This window comes from Caretta caretta, chromosome 4, assembly GCF_965140235.1.
Source record: "Caretta caretta isolate rCarCar2 chromosome 4, rCarCar1.hap1, whole genome shotgun sequence".
Lineage (NCBI taxonomy): Eukaryota > Metazoa > Chordata > Testudines > Cheloniidae > Caretta > Caretta caretta.
This window is the reverse complement of record NC_134209.1, coordinates 103,488,536-103,501,265: the sequence shown is the minus strand read 5'-3', so window position 1 is coordinate 103,501,265 and position 12,730 is coordinate 103,488,536. Positions and strand designations below refer to the sequence as shown.

Sequence of the window (12,730 nt, the reverse complement as noted above, 5' to 3'; positions counted from 1 at the left end):
GTTTGACCAATGTACATGGCAGAGGGGCATTGCTGGCACATGATGGCATATATCACATTGGTAGAAGTGCAGGTGAACGAGCCTCTGATATTATGGCTGATGTGATTAGGCCCTATGATGGTGTCCCCTGAATAGATATGTGGACACAGTTGACAACGGGCTTTGTTGCAAGGATAGGTTCCTGGGTCAGTGGTTCTGTTGTGTGGTATGTGGTTGCTGGTGAGTATTTGCTTCAGGTTGGGGGGCTGTCTGTAAGCAAGGACTGGCCTGTCTCCCAAGATCTGTGAGAGTGATGGGTCGTCCTTCAGGATAGGTTGTAGATCCTTTGATGATGCGTTGGAGAGGTTTTAGTTGGGGGCTGAAGGTGACGGCTAGTGGTGTTCTGTTATTTTCTTTGGGCCTGTCCTGTGGTAGGTGACTTCTGGGTACTCTTCTGGCTCTGTCAGTCTGTTTCTTCACTTCAGCAGGTGGGTACTGTAGTTGTAAGAATGCTTGATAGAGATCTTGTAGGTGTTTATCTCTGTCTGAGGGGTTGGAGCAAATGCGGTTGTATCGTAGAACTTGGCTGTAAACAATGGATCGTGTGGTGTGGTCTGGATGAAAACTGGAGGCATATAGGTAGGAATAGCTGTCAGTAGGTTTCCAGTATAGGGTGGTGTTTATGTGTCCATCACTTATTAGATTCAAAAACCAGTTGGAGAACACTTCAATCTCTCTGGTCATTCGATTACAGACCTAAAAGTGGCAATTCTTCAACAAAAAAACTTCAAAAACAGACTCCAACGAGAGACTGCTGAATTGGAGTTAATTTGCAAACTGGATAACTTAGGCTTGAATAGAGACTGGGAGTGGATGGGTCATAACACAAAGTAAAACTATTTCCCCATGTTTATTCCCCCCCCCCCCCCTCCCACTGTTCCTCAGACGTTCTTGTCAACTGCTGGAAATGGCCCACCTTGATTATTACTACAAAAGGCTCACTCCCTCCCCCCGCCCCCCGTGCTCCTGCTGGTAATAGCTCACCTGTGATCACTCTGGTTACGGTGTGTATGGTAACACCCATTGTTTCATGTTCTCTGTGTATATAAATCTCCCCACTGTATTTTCCACTGAATGCATCCAATGAAGTGAGCTGTAGCTCACGAAAGCTTATGCTCAAATAAATTGGTTAGTCTCTAAGGTGCCACAAGTACTCCTTTTCTTTTTGCGAATAGAGATTAACACAGCTGCTACTCTGAAACCTGTCATTGATGTAACAGTTCGTTATGCAAACTAGATACACCACCTAGTGGTCACATTGAAAGAGATTGATCAGTTTATCAATGTTATGGAAACACACTTGATTAGAAACCAGTTTTAAAAAATAATTTCTGCATAAATTTTTGAGTAGTGTATGGAGCAGATACAATAATACTGGTGATTCCCTTACATTTCACATATGCACAAATTTAGAAGAAAGTGGGGGCAGTAACAGATATTAAAAATATGAAGAAAACTTCCATCAGCTTCCAATTTTTGAACCCTCATTAAAACAATAAAAAAATGTAAATAGAGAAAGTACACTGAAAAGCTAATGAAATAATAAAAAAGTTTTAAGAAGAAATAAACTGATGACTATATAGTACATATCAGAAGTCATTTGTACGGCAATAGCACCTAGAGGCTGCTTGTCAAGGATCAGAGCCCTCTAGTGCTAGTTGCTGTACATCCACTAGTCGTTTTCTGTGTGTGTGCTGGTCTGTTAGTATCACCTTAATAAAATGCCATAATGTTCGCTATAGTTCCAGTTGTTTCATGTTGTGCCCTGGTGGCTGGGGGTGGGTCATGTATTTATCGATGGTGACATTTGAATACAAAAACAGTGTAAATACAGCATGAAGAATCCTAGGGACAGTTTGTTTTCATTATTTATTTATTTGTTTAAAGGATTTGGAGGGGACCCACAAATTGGTTAATTTTGTAGATGCAGCTTTTTAGAACATTGCACAGGATTTTTATTCACATATCTCCTGTTTTAGACAATAGGAGTTGCATTGCAGAAACCCAGTGGAATCGTTGGGTATATGCCACTTAATCTATGTGTATACATTTGTGCTTATTGATATACATAAACTCACATTGCACAGGATGCAAGAGTCAAGAAGCACATAATTGTGTTGATCGCAGTGGCTGTGTTGCCTTATAATGCTCTTACCATAATAATCTTGTAATGTGCTAAGTAGTCTCAGTGTCCTCTGTGTCAGTACTACTGCTCTGTAGATCAATATCACTGGCACGTGCTTTGATGCTGTTATATGTGGTGCAGGAGGTGAGGGACTTCACCTGAAGTCTTCTGTATTTCATAGTTGGAGCAGTCATGATAGCAGGTACCAGAACTTTGCACTGGAGGTAATGAGGCCCTAATACAAGACCCTATTGGAGTAGCGCATTTGTAAGGTCACTGATTTCAGCCATACTTCCCTTCAGTTACCACATTTTATTTTATAAACCATGTGACATCTTCACAAAACTGTTATTTGTTCCTGTTGCAGAAAATATCAGATTATGAAAACAAACATTTTTGGTGGATGAAAACTATGACTAGTAGACATGTCTTTTACTAGAGATTTCCTTGCACTGTAGTTGCGTAAGGAAGAGTGTCAGTGGAAGGGCATGTAACACAGACAATCTTCTTGAAAAAACTGTCTCAGCTTTCAAGTGAACGAGTTGTGTGTCTCGTAGTCTCATAGACTTTAAGATCAGAAGGGACCATCATTATCATCTAGGCTGACCGCCTGTAGTCTGCAGACCACCTTCACATGATTCAGATTAATTTCTGGAATACATATAACATGAGGGCAGCCATTTTGAATATTACTCAGTTCCTTCCTCATACCTTTATCTTTACCGCTTCCCCGGTTCCCTAGGTTCCTGCAGCCTGAATCCTTTCCTCCAGTATTTTGCCATCATCCGTCACCTAGGCTGTCTCCTTCCCTGGTTTGGCTGTTTCCCTAATAGAGGCTATTGTTGTCCACAGTTTGAATTTTTAACTTAGAGCCGCTCTGTGATATGTGAGCTCTTATTTTAAAAAAATATTTTTTTCTCTATTCGTATTGAGGCAAAGGAGATAATAGCCTGAACCCTCCTTTCCAGGTTGTCTCCATGATCAGTGATGCCCCCTGGGAGGAGTTTGGAATCATCAAAATGCCAAATTCGGCAAATAGGGACTATGGTCTCCTAAACTGGGGGAAGGAGAGGATTTTATTTATACCTGAGGGTGGGAACAAGACCTCCCCCCCACATGACACGCATGATTCAGGTTTTACTGACCAGTTATTGTACTGATGAGACCAGCTTTTCAGTTGTAAAAATTGATAAATCAAAAAAGTTCTTTTCTCAAACAGATGAACTTCAGGCAGGATTCACAGAGCCCTTATTAAAAGTGATACTTGTGCTGCCAAACCAGTGTCCATGTGATCAGTGTGTTGGCTGTTTTGTTTTGCTTTTGATTAAAATATATGTAATCCATTTTTACACACATGTACACAATTCCATGTTTTAAAGTTCATATGTCAGGCTTCCACCTGATGATTTGAGCTTGTAATATTGGACAAATGAGGGATTCTTCTTGGTGGCTGAAATGTGATTTCCCCCTCTCATTAGCCAAGAGGCTGGAATCCTATCAAGAGGCTGATTCAGACGATGAAGATTTAACAGATGCTCTGTGTGGTTCGTTGAGCCGCATGCCAAAGCAGAAGGTGCACAGCTGCAGGATAGTGAGTCGGCCTTTGAACTCCAAGTCTTTGAATCAGCTGGCTGGTAGCTGTTCTGCCTTAGGAGAGAAAGATGGAGTCAGTAACATTCCACACTCAAGACATGTAGCTTTCAGCAGCCCCATTGTAAGTATAACTTGATGTCTTTTGATCTTAAATATCTGAAGTAACGCATGAAGACATCTGATTCTTTTTCTTTAAAATTGAATAGATCATTTTGTCTTATCTGAAATCCTTTGTTTTCCTTCAAAAAGAACTGAAAAAGTGCCTCCCCACAGCTGTAATTTGTAATTGATATGTTTTTAAATGATGGCAAAAATAAAATGTGGATTTGCAGCTTTTAAAGCGAGGCCAGAATTGAATTGGGAGCATGAGGTGTTCATTCATGGTTATCCCTTTCTAGACTGTTCACATAAAGCTAAAGGAGAAGGATAGTCCAATGGTCAGGGTAACAGATTCAATTTTCTGTTCTTCCACAGACTACCAGTATGACTTTGGACAAGTTGCGTAGCTTCTCTGTGCCTCGGTTCCCTACCTGTAAAATGGGGCTAATAGCACTTCTGTACCTCACTGGGGTGGTGTGAGGATAAACGGGGGTTCTCAAACTGGGGGTTGTGACCCTTCACGGCATCACAAGGTGGTTACATGGGGGTCGCAAGCTGTCAGTTCCATGGGGCTGACAGACCTGAACCCCCATTAAATTAAATTACTCCCATCCCCATTTTTAATTTGTAAGTGGGGGTCACCTTATACAAAAAGTTTGAAAACCCCTTGGATAAATTGTGAGTTGCTCAGATGCTACAGTAATGGGTGCCAGATAAATACCTAAGATAGCTAGATCAAAGGGCTTGCCTATGAAGCAATTGTTTGTTTGATGATATATATTTGATACACAGTGTGTTATGCCTGGCAGTGCATAAAAACACTTAAAAGTGTTTTTAATGTTTGTATTAGATAATGCAAGTGCTACTAAATAATTCAGATCACCAGCGCGTCTGCATTGAATCTTGCTGGCATAATTCCACGAGCGCACCAGCTGAAATGAATAAATCAAATGTAATCAGCATTTGCCGTGTTGCTTTGAGAGGGTTTTTAAACCTTATAGGTGTGGGTAAGCAGTATTCCAGCCTAATGCACCAAGTTTTGGGAGCAAAAATGCTGCCTGCACCATGTATGTCCTTTATAAATGAGACTTAAAGTAACATTAAATAGGTGGTGGCTCAGTTTTATTTAATTTCTGCTGAAGTGCTCATGAGTAAGGCTAAGATTTTGTCGCTGTTATTTTTAATAAAAGTCACGGACAGGTCACGGGCAACAAACAACATCTCCAGTGAGCCCATGACTTGTCTGTGACTTTACTAAAAATAACTGGGGGGCAGAGCTAGGTACGGGGGAGAAATGACAACTGGAGTCCTGGGGATCGGGGGGTGGGGGGCGCGAACAGGCTGAGCCCCACAGCCACAGGGCGGGCTCACATACCCAGCTCCGGTGCTGGCTGCAGGGCAGGGGTACACAGTCCCAGCTCCAGCCACAGGGGGAGGGGTGGTGATGGCCCTGGGAAGCTGCGGGGCAGGGGCACGCAGTCCCGGCTGCCACCCCTGCTGGAAGCCACAGGGCAGGGACGCACGGCCCCCACTGACAGCTGAAGCTGAAGAAGTCATGGAGGTCCAGTAAAGTTCCGGAATCCGTGACCTCTGTGACTCAATCATATCCTTACTCATGAGCTAATGCTTGTGAAGACTGCATTCTGTCTATGTAGATATGAAATTCACCCTGTGCAGAAGGTTAGCACAAGGTCAAGGCACATTCAAGTCCCACTTACATCCTGGAGTACATAAGTGGCACTTTGCCTGGCGCTGGCCCCTCTGAATTGGGGTGAAGATCATCCCCTGTGAGAAATATCCAAGTTCCGAATGCGGCATATCCTACCCCTTTTCTCTGCAGATGCAGGAGGAGGGCTGGTAGCAAAAGAATTCTGGTATGCAAAGGGATGGGGGAACAATTTAACGGTTTACCCTCATGAAATTAGGATGGTGGGGAAGTGGAAATCTGTGTTTAGGGTTCAAAATTAACAATGCTTATGCAGGAAAAAGACCTGGGTATCAGTGGCCAGCTTCATGAAGATCTCTACTCAATGTGCTGCTGTGGTTAAAAAAAAAAAAGACAACAAAATATTAGAATACACAAGGGATTAGGATAAGACTTCCGGGTGGGGGGGGAGGGGGCACATTATAGTCTGCCTATTGAATAGGTTCTTAAATCTTCCTCAGAAGCATCTGGTGCCAGCCATTGTTGGAGACAGGATACTGGTCTAGATGGACTGTGTCTGTTCCAGTATGTCAGTTCCTATGGTGCTATGAATTATCATGCACTGAAAACTACCAGTGTTTAAGGACGTGCTCCTACAAAGTGCTGACGACACCTGTGATATGCTGCATATATCAGGGTGCTCTCCTCTCTCCCAGAAGTGCTCTGCATCTAGCAGGACGGAGCCTTTGTTAGCAGGAGGACATTGCCCAAACTTCTCTAATCCCTCCATGTTATAAACTGTAGTAGGTTTTACTTTTTCAGTTTTAGATTAACTTCCCTGCAGCAGCTGCAGGAGGAGTTTGGGGAGTGATTATTCTATTTATATGCACTTCTAAGAGTACTCTATTCATTGTAAAGTCTTGCAACACTGAAACTGTCTTGTGCCAGTGGCCTTTTGGAACTATATGGTAAAAGGATACCTATTTTATTTAATCAACAGGAAACTGATGTTGTTCCAGACGCAAAGCTCATGGAGAAATTTAGTCAAATTACCTGTCATTCATGTGCACAATCAGAAGAAACTGACAGAGAGCCGTCCTTGGAGACAGTATACATCACTGACTTCTTTCTTGCTCTGGCAATTTGTAACACTGTGGTAGTTTCAGCTCCTAACCAACCACGTCAAAAGGTAAGGAAGAAAAATCGGCTACTCGAGTAGTCCCGTTTCTGGCTGCTGCAGCATATTGCAGCTTTGCATGCGTTCCCTATAGTCTTGTTTGCATGGGGAGAAAAAAAGGCACTGCCATTTAAAAGTGGTCATTTCCCCCTCCATTGGTTTGCTGTGTTTGCTTGAAGGAAAAGAATGATTGTACAGTTGAAACTGAACAGTCCAGTAAGTTAATGCATAATATACAGCTAGCAAAAGTTTCCAGCGAAGTGCAGCTTGCCTTGAATACTTTATACTACGGGTGTCAATTAATTAACTCAAAAAAATTAATCGCAATTAAAAAATTAATCACAATAAATCACAGTTTTAATCGGACTGTTAAATAATAGAATACCAATTGAAATGTATTAAATATTTTTGGATGTTTTTCTACTTTTCAAATATATTGATTTAAATTACAACACACAGTACAAAGTGCACAGTGCTCATTTTACATTATTATTTTTATTACAAGTATTTGCACTGTAAAAATGATAAACAAAAGAAATAGTATTTTTCAGTTCACCTCATACAAGTACTGTAGTGCAATCTCTTTATCATGAAAGTGCAATTTACAAATGTAGATTTTTTTTTTTTGGTTACATAACTGCACTCAAAAACAAAACAATGTAAAACTTTAGAGCCTACAAGTCCACTCAGCCCTACTTCTTGTTCAGCCAGTCGCTAAGACAAACAAGTTTGTTTACATTTACGGGAGATAATGTTGCCCTCTTCTTATTTACAATGTCGCCAGAAAGTGAGAAAAAGCATTCACATGGCACTTTTGTAGCTGGCATTGCAAGGTATTTACGTGCCATATATGCTAAACATTCATATGCCCCTTCATGTGTCAGCCACCATTCCAGAGGACATGCTTTTATGCTGATGATGCTCATGTTGTTCATTTTAAGAACACTTTCTGTACAGATTTAACAAAACGCAAAGAAGGTACCAATGTGAGACTTCTAAAGATAGCTATAGCACTCAACCCAAGGTTTAAGAATCTGAAGTGCCTTCCAAAATCTGAAAGGGACAAGGTGTGGAACATGCTGTCAGAAGTCTTAAAAGAACAACACTGATGCGGAAACTACAGAATCCAAACTACTAAAAAAGAAAATCAGCTTTCTGCTGGTGGCATCTGACTCAGATGATGGAAGTGAACATGTGTCTGTCTGCACTGCTTTGGATCGTTGCCGAGCAGAACCCGTCATCAGCATGGATACATCCTCTGGAATGCGGGTTGAAGCTTGAAGGGACATAGGAATCTTTAGTGCATCTGGCACGTAAATATCTTGCGACACCGGCTACAACAGTGCCATGTGAATGTTTGTTCTCGCTTTCAGGTGACATTGTAAACAAGAAGCAGGCAACATTATCTCCTGCAAATGTAAACAAACTTTTGTGTCTGAGTTACTGACTGACCAAGAAGTAGGACTGAATGGACTTGTAGGCTCTAAAGTTTTACATTGTTTTGTTTTGGAATGCAGTTACGTAACAAAGAAAATCTACATTTGTAAGTTGCACTTTCATGATAAAGAGATTGCACTACAGTACTTGTACGGGATGAATTGAAAAATACTATTTATTTTATTTTTTACGGCACAAATATTTGTAATAAAAATACATATAAAGTGGGCACTGTACACTTTGTGTTCTGTGCTGTAATTGAAATCAATATATTTGAAAATGTAGAAAACATCCAAAAATATTTAAATAAATGGTATTCCATTATTGTTTAATCGTGTGATTAATTTGTTTAATTGCTTGACAGCCCTACTTTATACTTACTTTTTTACGAGAGGGACTCTAAAATTAAGTTGGATTTGCCATTTTTACTGTGTTCTATTCACCAATAAGATGTCTGGTTTTAATACCCCATCCAGTATGAAAAATGTGGTGTATAGCAAACCGTAACTGCCTCCTGGCATTACTACAAAGCTAGGGAGAGCCTGCTGTTCCGTTTTGTACTGTAATAATAGTAATAACTAAAACATACCTAGCAGCTGGGACGCATTGCTAAGGCACAACAGCTATTTTGTGGGTAGTGATCTTCCTCTTTGCAGTAATAAAGTATCACTTTATGTTTGTAACTGGAACTCGTTGGTTTTTTTTTAAAAAATTAAATTGAATTTATCCTGTGAGTAACCTTATTTTAGAAAAGGCTAGGGTTGAACTTCCCTCAAAAAGCATGTGATGACTATAAGTAAATTACACTTAATTGAAAACTTGTGCCTCCTGCTGAATGGCAGGGTTTCAAACTTACAATAAGGGTGCAGATCTTTAGAGTGTCATATCTGTGAATTTGGCTTTGCTGCTGCATTCAAAAAATTGTTGATGGGAAAAAATAGCTTATTTTCCCTAAGCAATAATACAAAAAACTCCTTTCCAATCACCCTAACCTAATTCACACATGGAAAATACACTATAAAAATTTTAAATAGTAAAATACATTCCATAGCTCTTTTAGAGTTTTTAATTCTTCAGGGTGCTTTATAACCACAAGACATTAGCTGTTTGCAGTAGATTGTAAGCTATTAACTGTAGTACTGTTCTTATCAGTGTCCAATAGACTAAACCGAGCATTTTGTATTAATATTTTCTATGTAAGTCCAAATAATAAGAAAAGCGCTTCTAAAGGATTTTATTCCTAAAAGTTATTTTTAGGTGATTGTCGCTTTTTTTGTGGGGCAGGTTTAATCCTTGCACTCATCTGACTGATTCAGAATAAAACTTTAAGTCCATTTTCTGTGAAATTAAAAAAAGTTAGAAAGTAAGTCATGCTATTTGTTTCATTATTGGCCCAAATTCTAGAAATGGGCCACAGTCATTAACTAGACATGGAATGAGTGTAATTTTACAAATCTGAAGTGCGTTTACAGTTGATGTGTTTGGAATCTAATTACCTATGGGTTTGGCTGAATTTATTTAATAGAATGATACAGTAATATATATAAAATATAATTTAAATCCAAAAAGTCGACATTGAAGTTGAAATAAGCGATTATATTAAGAATAATATCCTTGCTGAAATAAAATACCTCTATTACTAAATGAAATTGTTTCAGCACACTTATAAATGTTTTTGCTGATTTTTTAATTCTGTTGCAGATGAGACTATCTTCGCTAGGTAGAATGCCTATTAAATCCCTTGAGGAAATCAAACAGATGTTCCAGAGGTTGTCAGTCCGAAGGCTGAGTTCATCACCAGTTCCAAGTGCAAAGGAGTCATCATCTGAGAGCCCTAGTACTTTTGTGAGCAAACTATCTATTTTCAGAGTGAAGCTGGCTTCTCCTGCTATAGAAGGGGTGGCCCAAATGGCTAATGAACCTCAGGCTACTGATAGCCTACAATGCACCAAAGTACCTCCACTTGGACCACTAGATAGAGTGGACGTAGCTGCAGGCAGTGAGCACTGTGATGCTGGATCATCTCTTGAACAATCTATATCTAAGCTGTGTTATGAGGCTGAGAGCCCTGATGAAGCTGCACTAGTTCATGCTGCCAAGGCTTACAAATGCACTTTACAGTCTAGGACTCCTGATCAAGTTACTGTGGACCTGGCTGCTTTGGGATCTTTGACATTTCAGCTTTTGCACATATTGCCTTTTGACTCAGTACGAAAAAGAATGTCAGTAGTAGTTAGACATCCGCTCTCCAACAAAGTGGTGGTGTACACGAAAGGTGCAGACTCGGTCATTATGGATTTGTTGTGGACTGGACCTGCAGGTACATACAGAACTTTGTCAGCTCTTGGTTTCACCTTTGTATCTCTCAAGAATAATTAATTGATTAACATTTTTTTGGAGTGACACGTAAAAGAAGGTAAATAACTACACAGACCTACCTCAGTCAACAGTTCTCTGATTCCTGTGCTCCCACAGAAATATTTAGTTGTTCATTCCTGAGGTACCACTGTGACAGGTGTTCTACAGACACCCAAGAAAGTGAGGAAAATTGGGGTTCAAGACCTCAATTCAGCAAAATACATAGACGCTGCTGAACTTTAAGCACATATGTATACCCATTGAAGAGAATGGGACTATTCCTGTGCTTAAAACAAAGCACCTGCTCAAGTATAGTGCTGAATTCAGACCCCCCCATTATGATAGTAACACATCTTAGTAATGAAAGTATGAAATACACTATATTGGGGTTAGACAGTGTCCAGTCTTTATTTATGTCAGCCGTTCTGAGTTCTAAGAACTTCTAATATTAGATGTTGTCACCCGATGTATGATCTCTAGCCTGTGTCTGTAGAGTTCTGTGGCACCTTTTACTTGTGCCTGTTTGTTTATGTGGCAAACACTTTTGAACTCTGCAACAGGAAACACTGACTTCTGTAGTACAATTCCTTGTTTGCTGTTGCACTGTAATGATTGATTTACATGGAATGGAAAACACCAGCTGCTTTTTATTGAAGGTCATTGAGGGCAAGAAACCAGGTCTTCTTAACTATATGGATCAGTGGTAAATATCTCAGTTTATTATTCTTGTTATCATTATTTTTATTTTTAATCAAGGAAAAATGTTTGATATTTTTTAGATTTGGGAAAACTCAGGGTGGGCATTTTCTAAAAGTGCTCAGTGTTGCCCTGACTCTTCTCCCATTGAAATCAAAGGGAGTTTTACCATTGATTTAAGTGGGAGAACAGTTAGCCCAATACAGAGTACTTTTGCAAATCCCACCCTTTGATTTTTGGTCTAATATGACCCAAAGAGTGTCCTTTTAATCCTCTCCCAGCTAACCCATGGACCGAGCAAGACATTCTGGTATGGTCACCAAACGTGTGACCTGAATATGATTTGCAAATATAAAGATCTGTTTAAAAGTTAAAATAATATTTGTTTTACTTTTATTTTTAAACCTTCTCTTTTGAAAGTCTGTCAGTAAGTAAACGCCAACAATGCATATTTTACTCTTCCCTCTACCCCCCCTCTTTTTTTTTTAAAATTTCAGATGATGACAAATCAGAAATGGAACAAAAGAAAATTAAGGAAAGAACTCAGAAACACTTAAATGATTATGCCAGAAGAGGACTGCGCACATTGTGTATAGCTAAAAAGGTAACTTGTGAAGAGATTTATGGTAGTTCATGAAATGACATACTTTCTCTGGAATGTGGAGTGCTATAGCTGTGAGACATACATCACTACTTCTAAACAAATGATTGCATATCGGCACTAGACTTTTATTTTTAATTTAGTGTGATTTGAAGAGAGATTAGTAAATTGACCTGTGCTACTGCATAACTTCACTTTTAACAGTCATAGCTGGTGGCAGTGGAGGATGTCAAATGGCTTAATGTCTACAACTTTATCCATAAAATTGTGATTAACCATTAGTTAACCCGGTTTTCTGAGTAAGACATGTGGGAGGTGAGTAGGGTTAGGGAAATGCTCACAAAATATGAGAGGCTTGCTCATTGTGGGGGTTTGTTACAAACCCCAGTGAACTTGGGCCAGTTTTGTGGCTTCACTTTCAGACCATGTACAGTTGACAGTGCTGTGTGGTTTGAATGCAAAATATCATTTTGACATTTCAGCTGAGTTTCATTTTGGATTTTGAGCTGCCCAGAAATTCAAAGTATAGCTCAGCAGTAATGAAAGGGGAAGAAATGTCCCAAACTTCTCTGCAAAGCAAAACCTCAGAGGTTGTGTAGCTCAAGTATTGAGTAGAGCTGAGGCTTTTATCTCTGTGTTTTTTCCCCCTCTTCCTCCACAGGTGATGAGTGATGCAGAATATGCTGAATGGTTAAATAGTCATTTTTTAGCAGAAACCAGTATTGACAATAAGGAAGAGCTGCTGCTTGAATCTGCCATGAAGCTTGAGAACAAGTTAACACTTCTTGGTAGGTAGAAAACACTATCACTTGCTGGAAATCCTTTATTTCACTTAAAATCTGCTTGAATAAATGGATTCATTTTGCAAGGCACTATACAAAACTGAATTTGTTTTTAAAGTGGCTTTCTGTAGACTTAGGATTTATGGCTTGTTATTAAATTTCCATAAAGTATTAGTAC

At 39.7% G+C, this 12,730-nt stretch overlaps 1 protein-coding gene across 7 annotated transcripts in view; it reads left to right on the top strand.

Annotated features, from left to right (window-relative positions):
- ATP10D (ATPase phospholipid transporting 10D (putative)) overlaps positions 1–12,730 on the top strand; it is a 118,174-nt gene that overhangs the window by 88,412 nt on the left and 17,032 nt on the right. For all 7 annotated transcript variants that reach the window (XR_007356427.2, XM_048848397.2, XM_048848392.2 and 4 more), the window contains 5 exons: positions 3,643–3,878; positions 6,502–6,690; positions 9,817–10,435; positions 11,667–11,773; positions 12,432–12,558. Coding sequence is in view for 6 of the 7 variants with exons in the window: in XM_048848397.2 (XP_048704354.2) it covers positions 3,643–3,878; positions 6,502–6,690; positions 9,817–10,435; positions 11,667–11,773; positions 12,432–12,558 (1,278 nt within the window). In the remaining variant the exon portion in view is untranslated. The remainder of the gene's footprint in view (positions 1–3,642; positions 3,879–6,501; positions 6,691–9,816; positions 10,436–11,666; positions 11,774–12,431; positions 12,559–12,730) is intronic.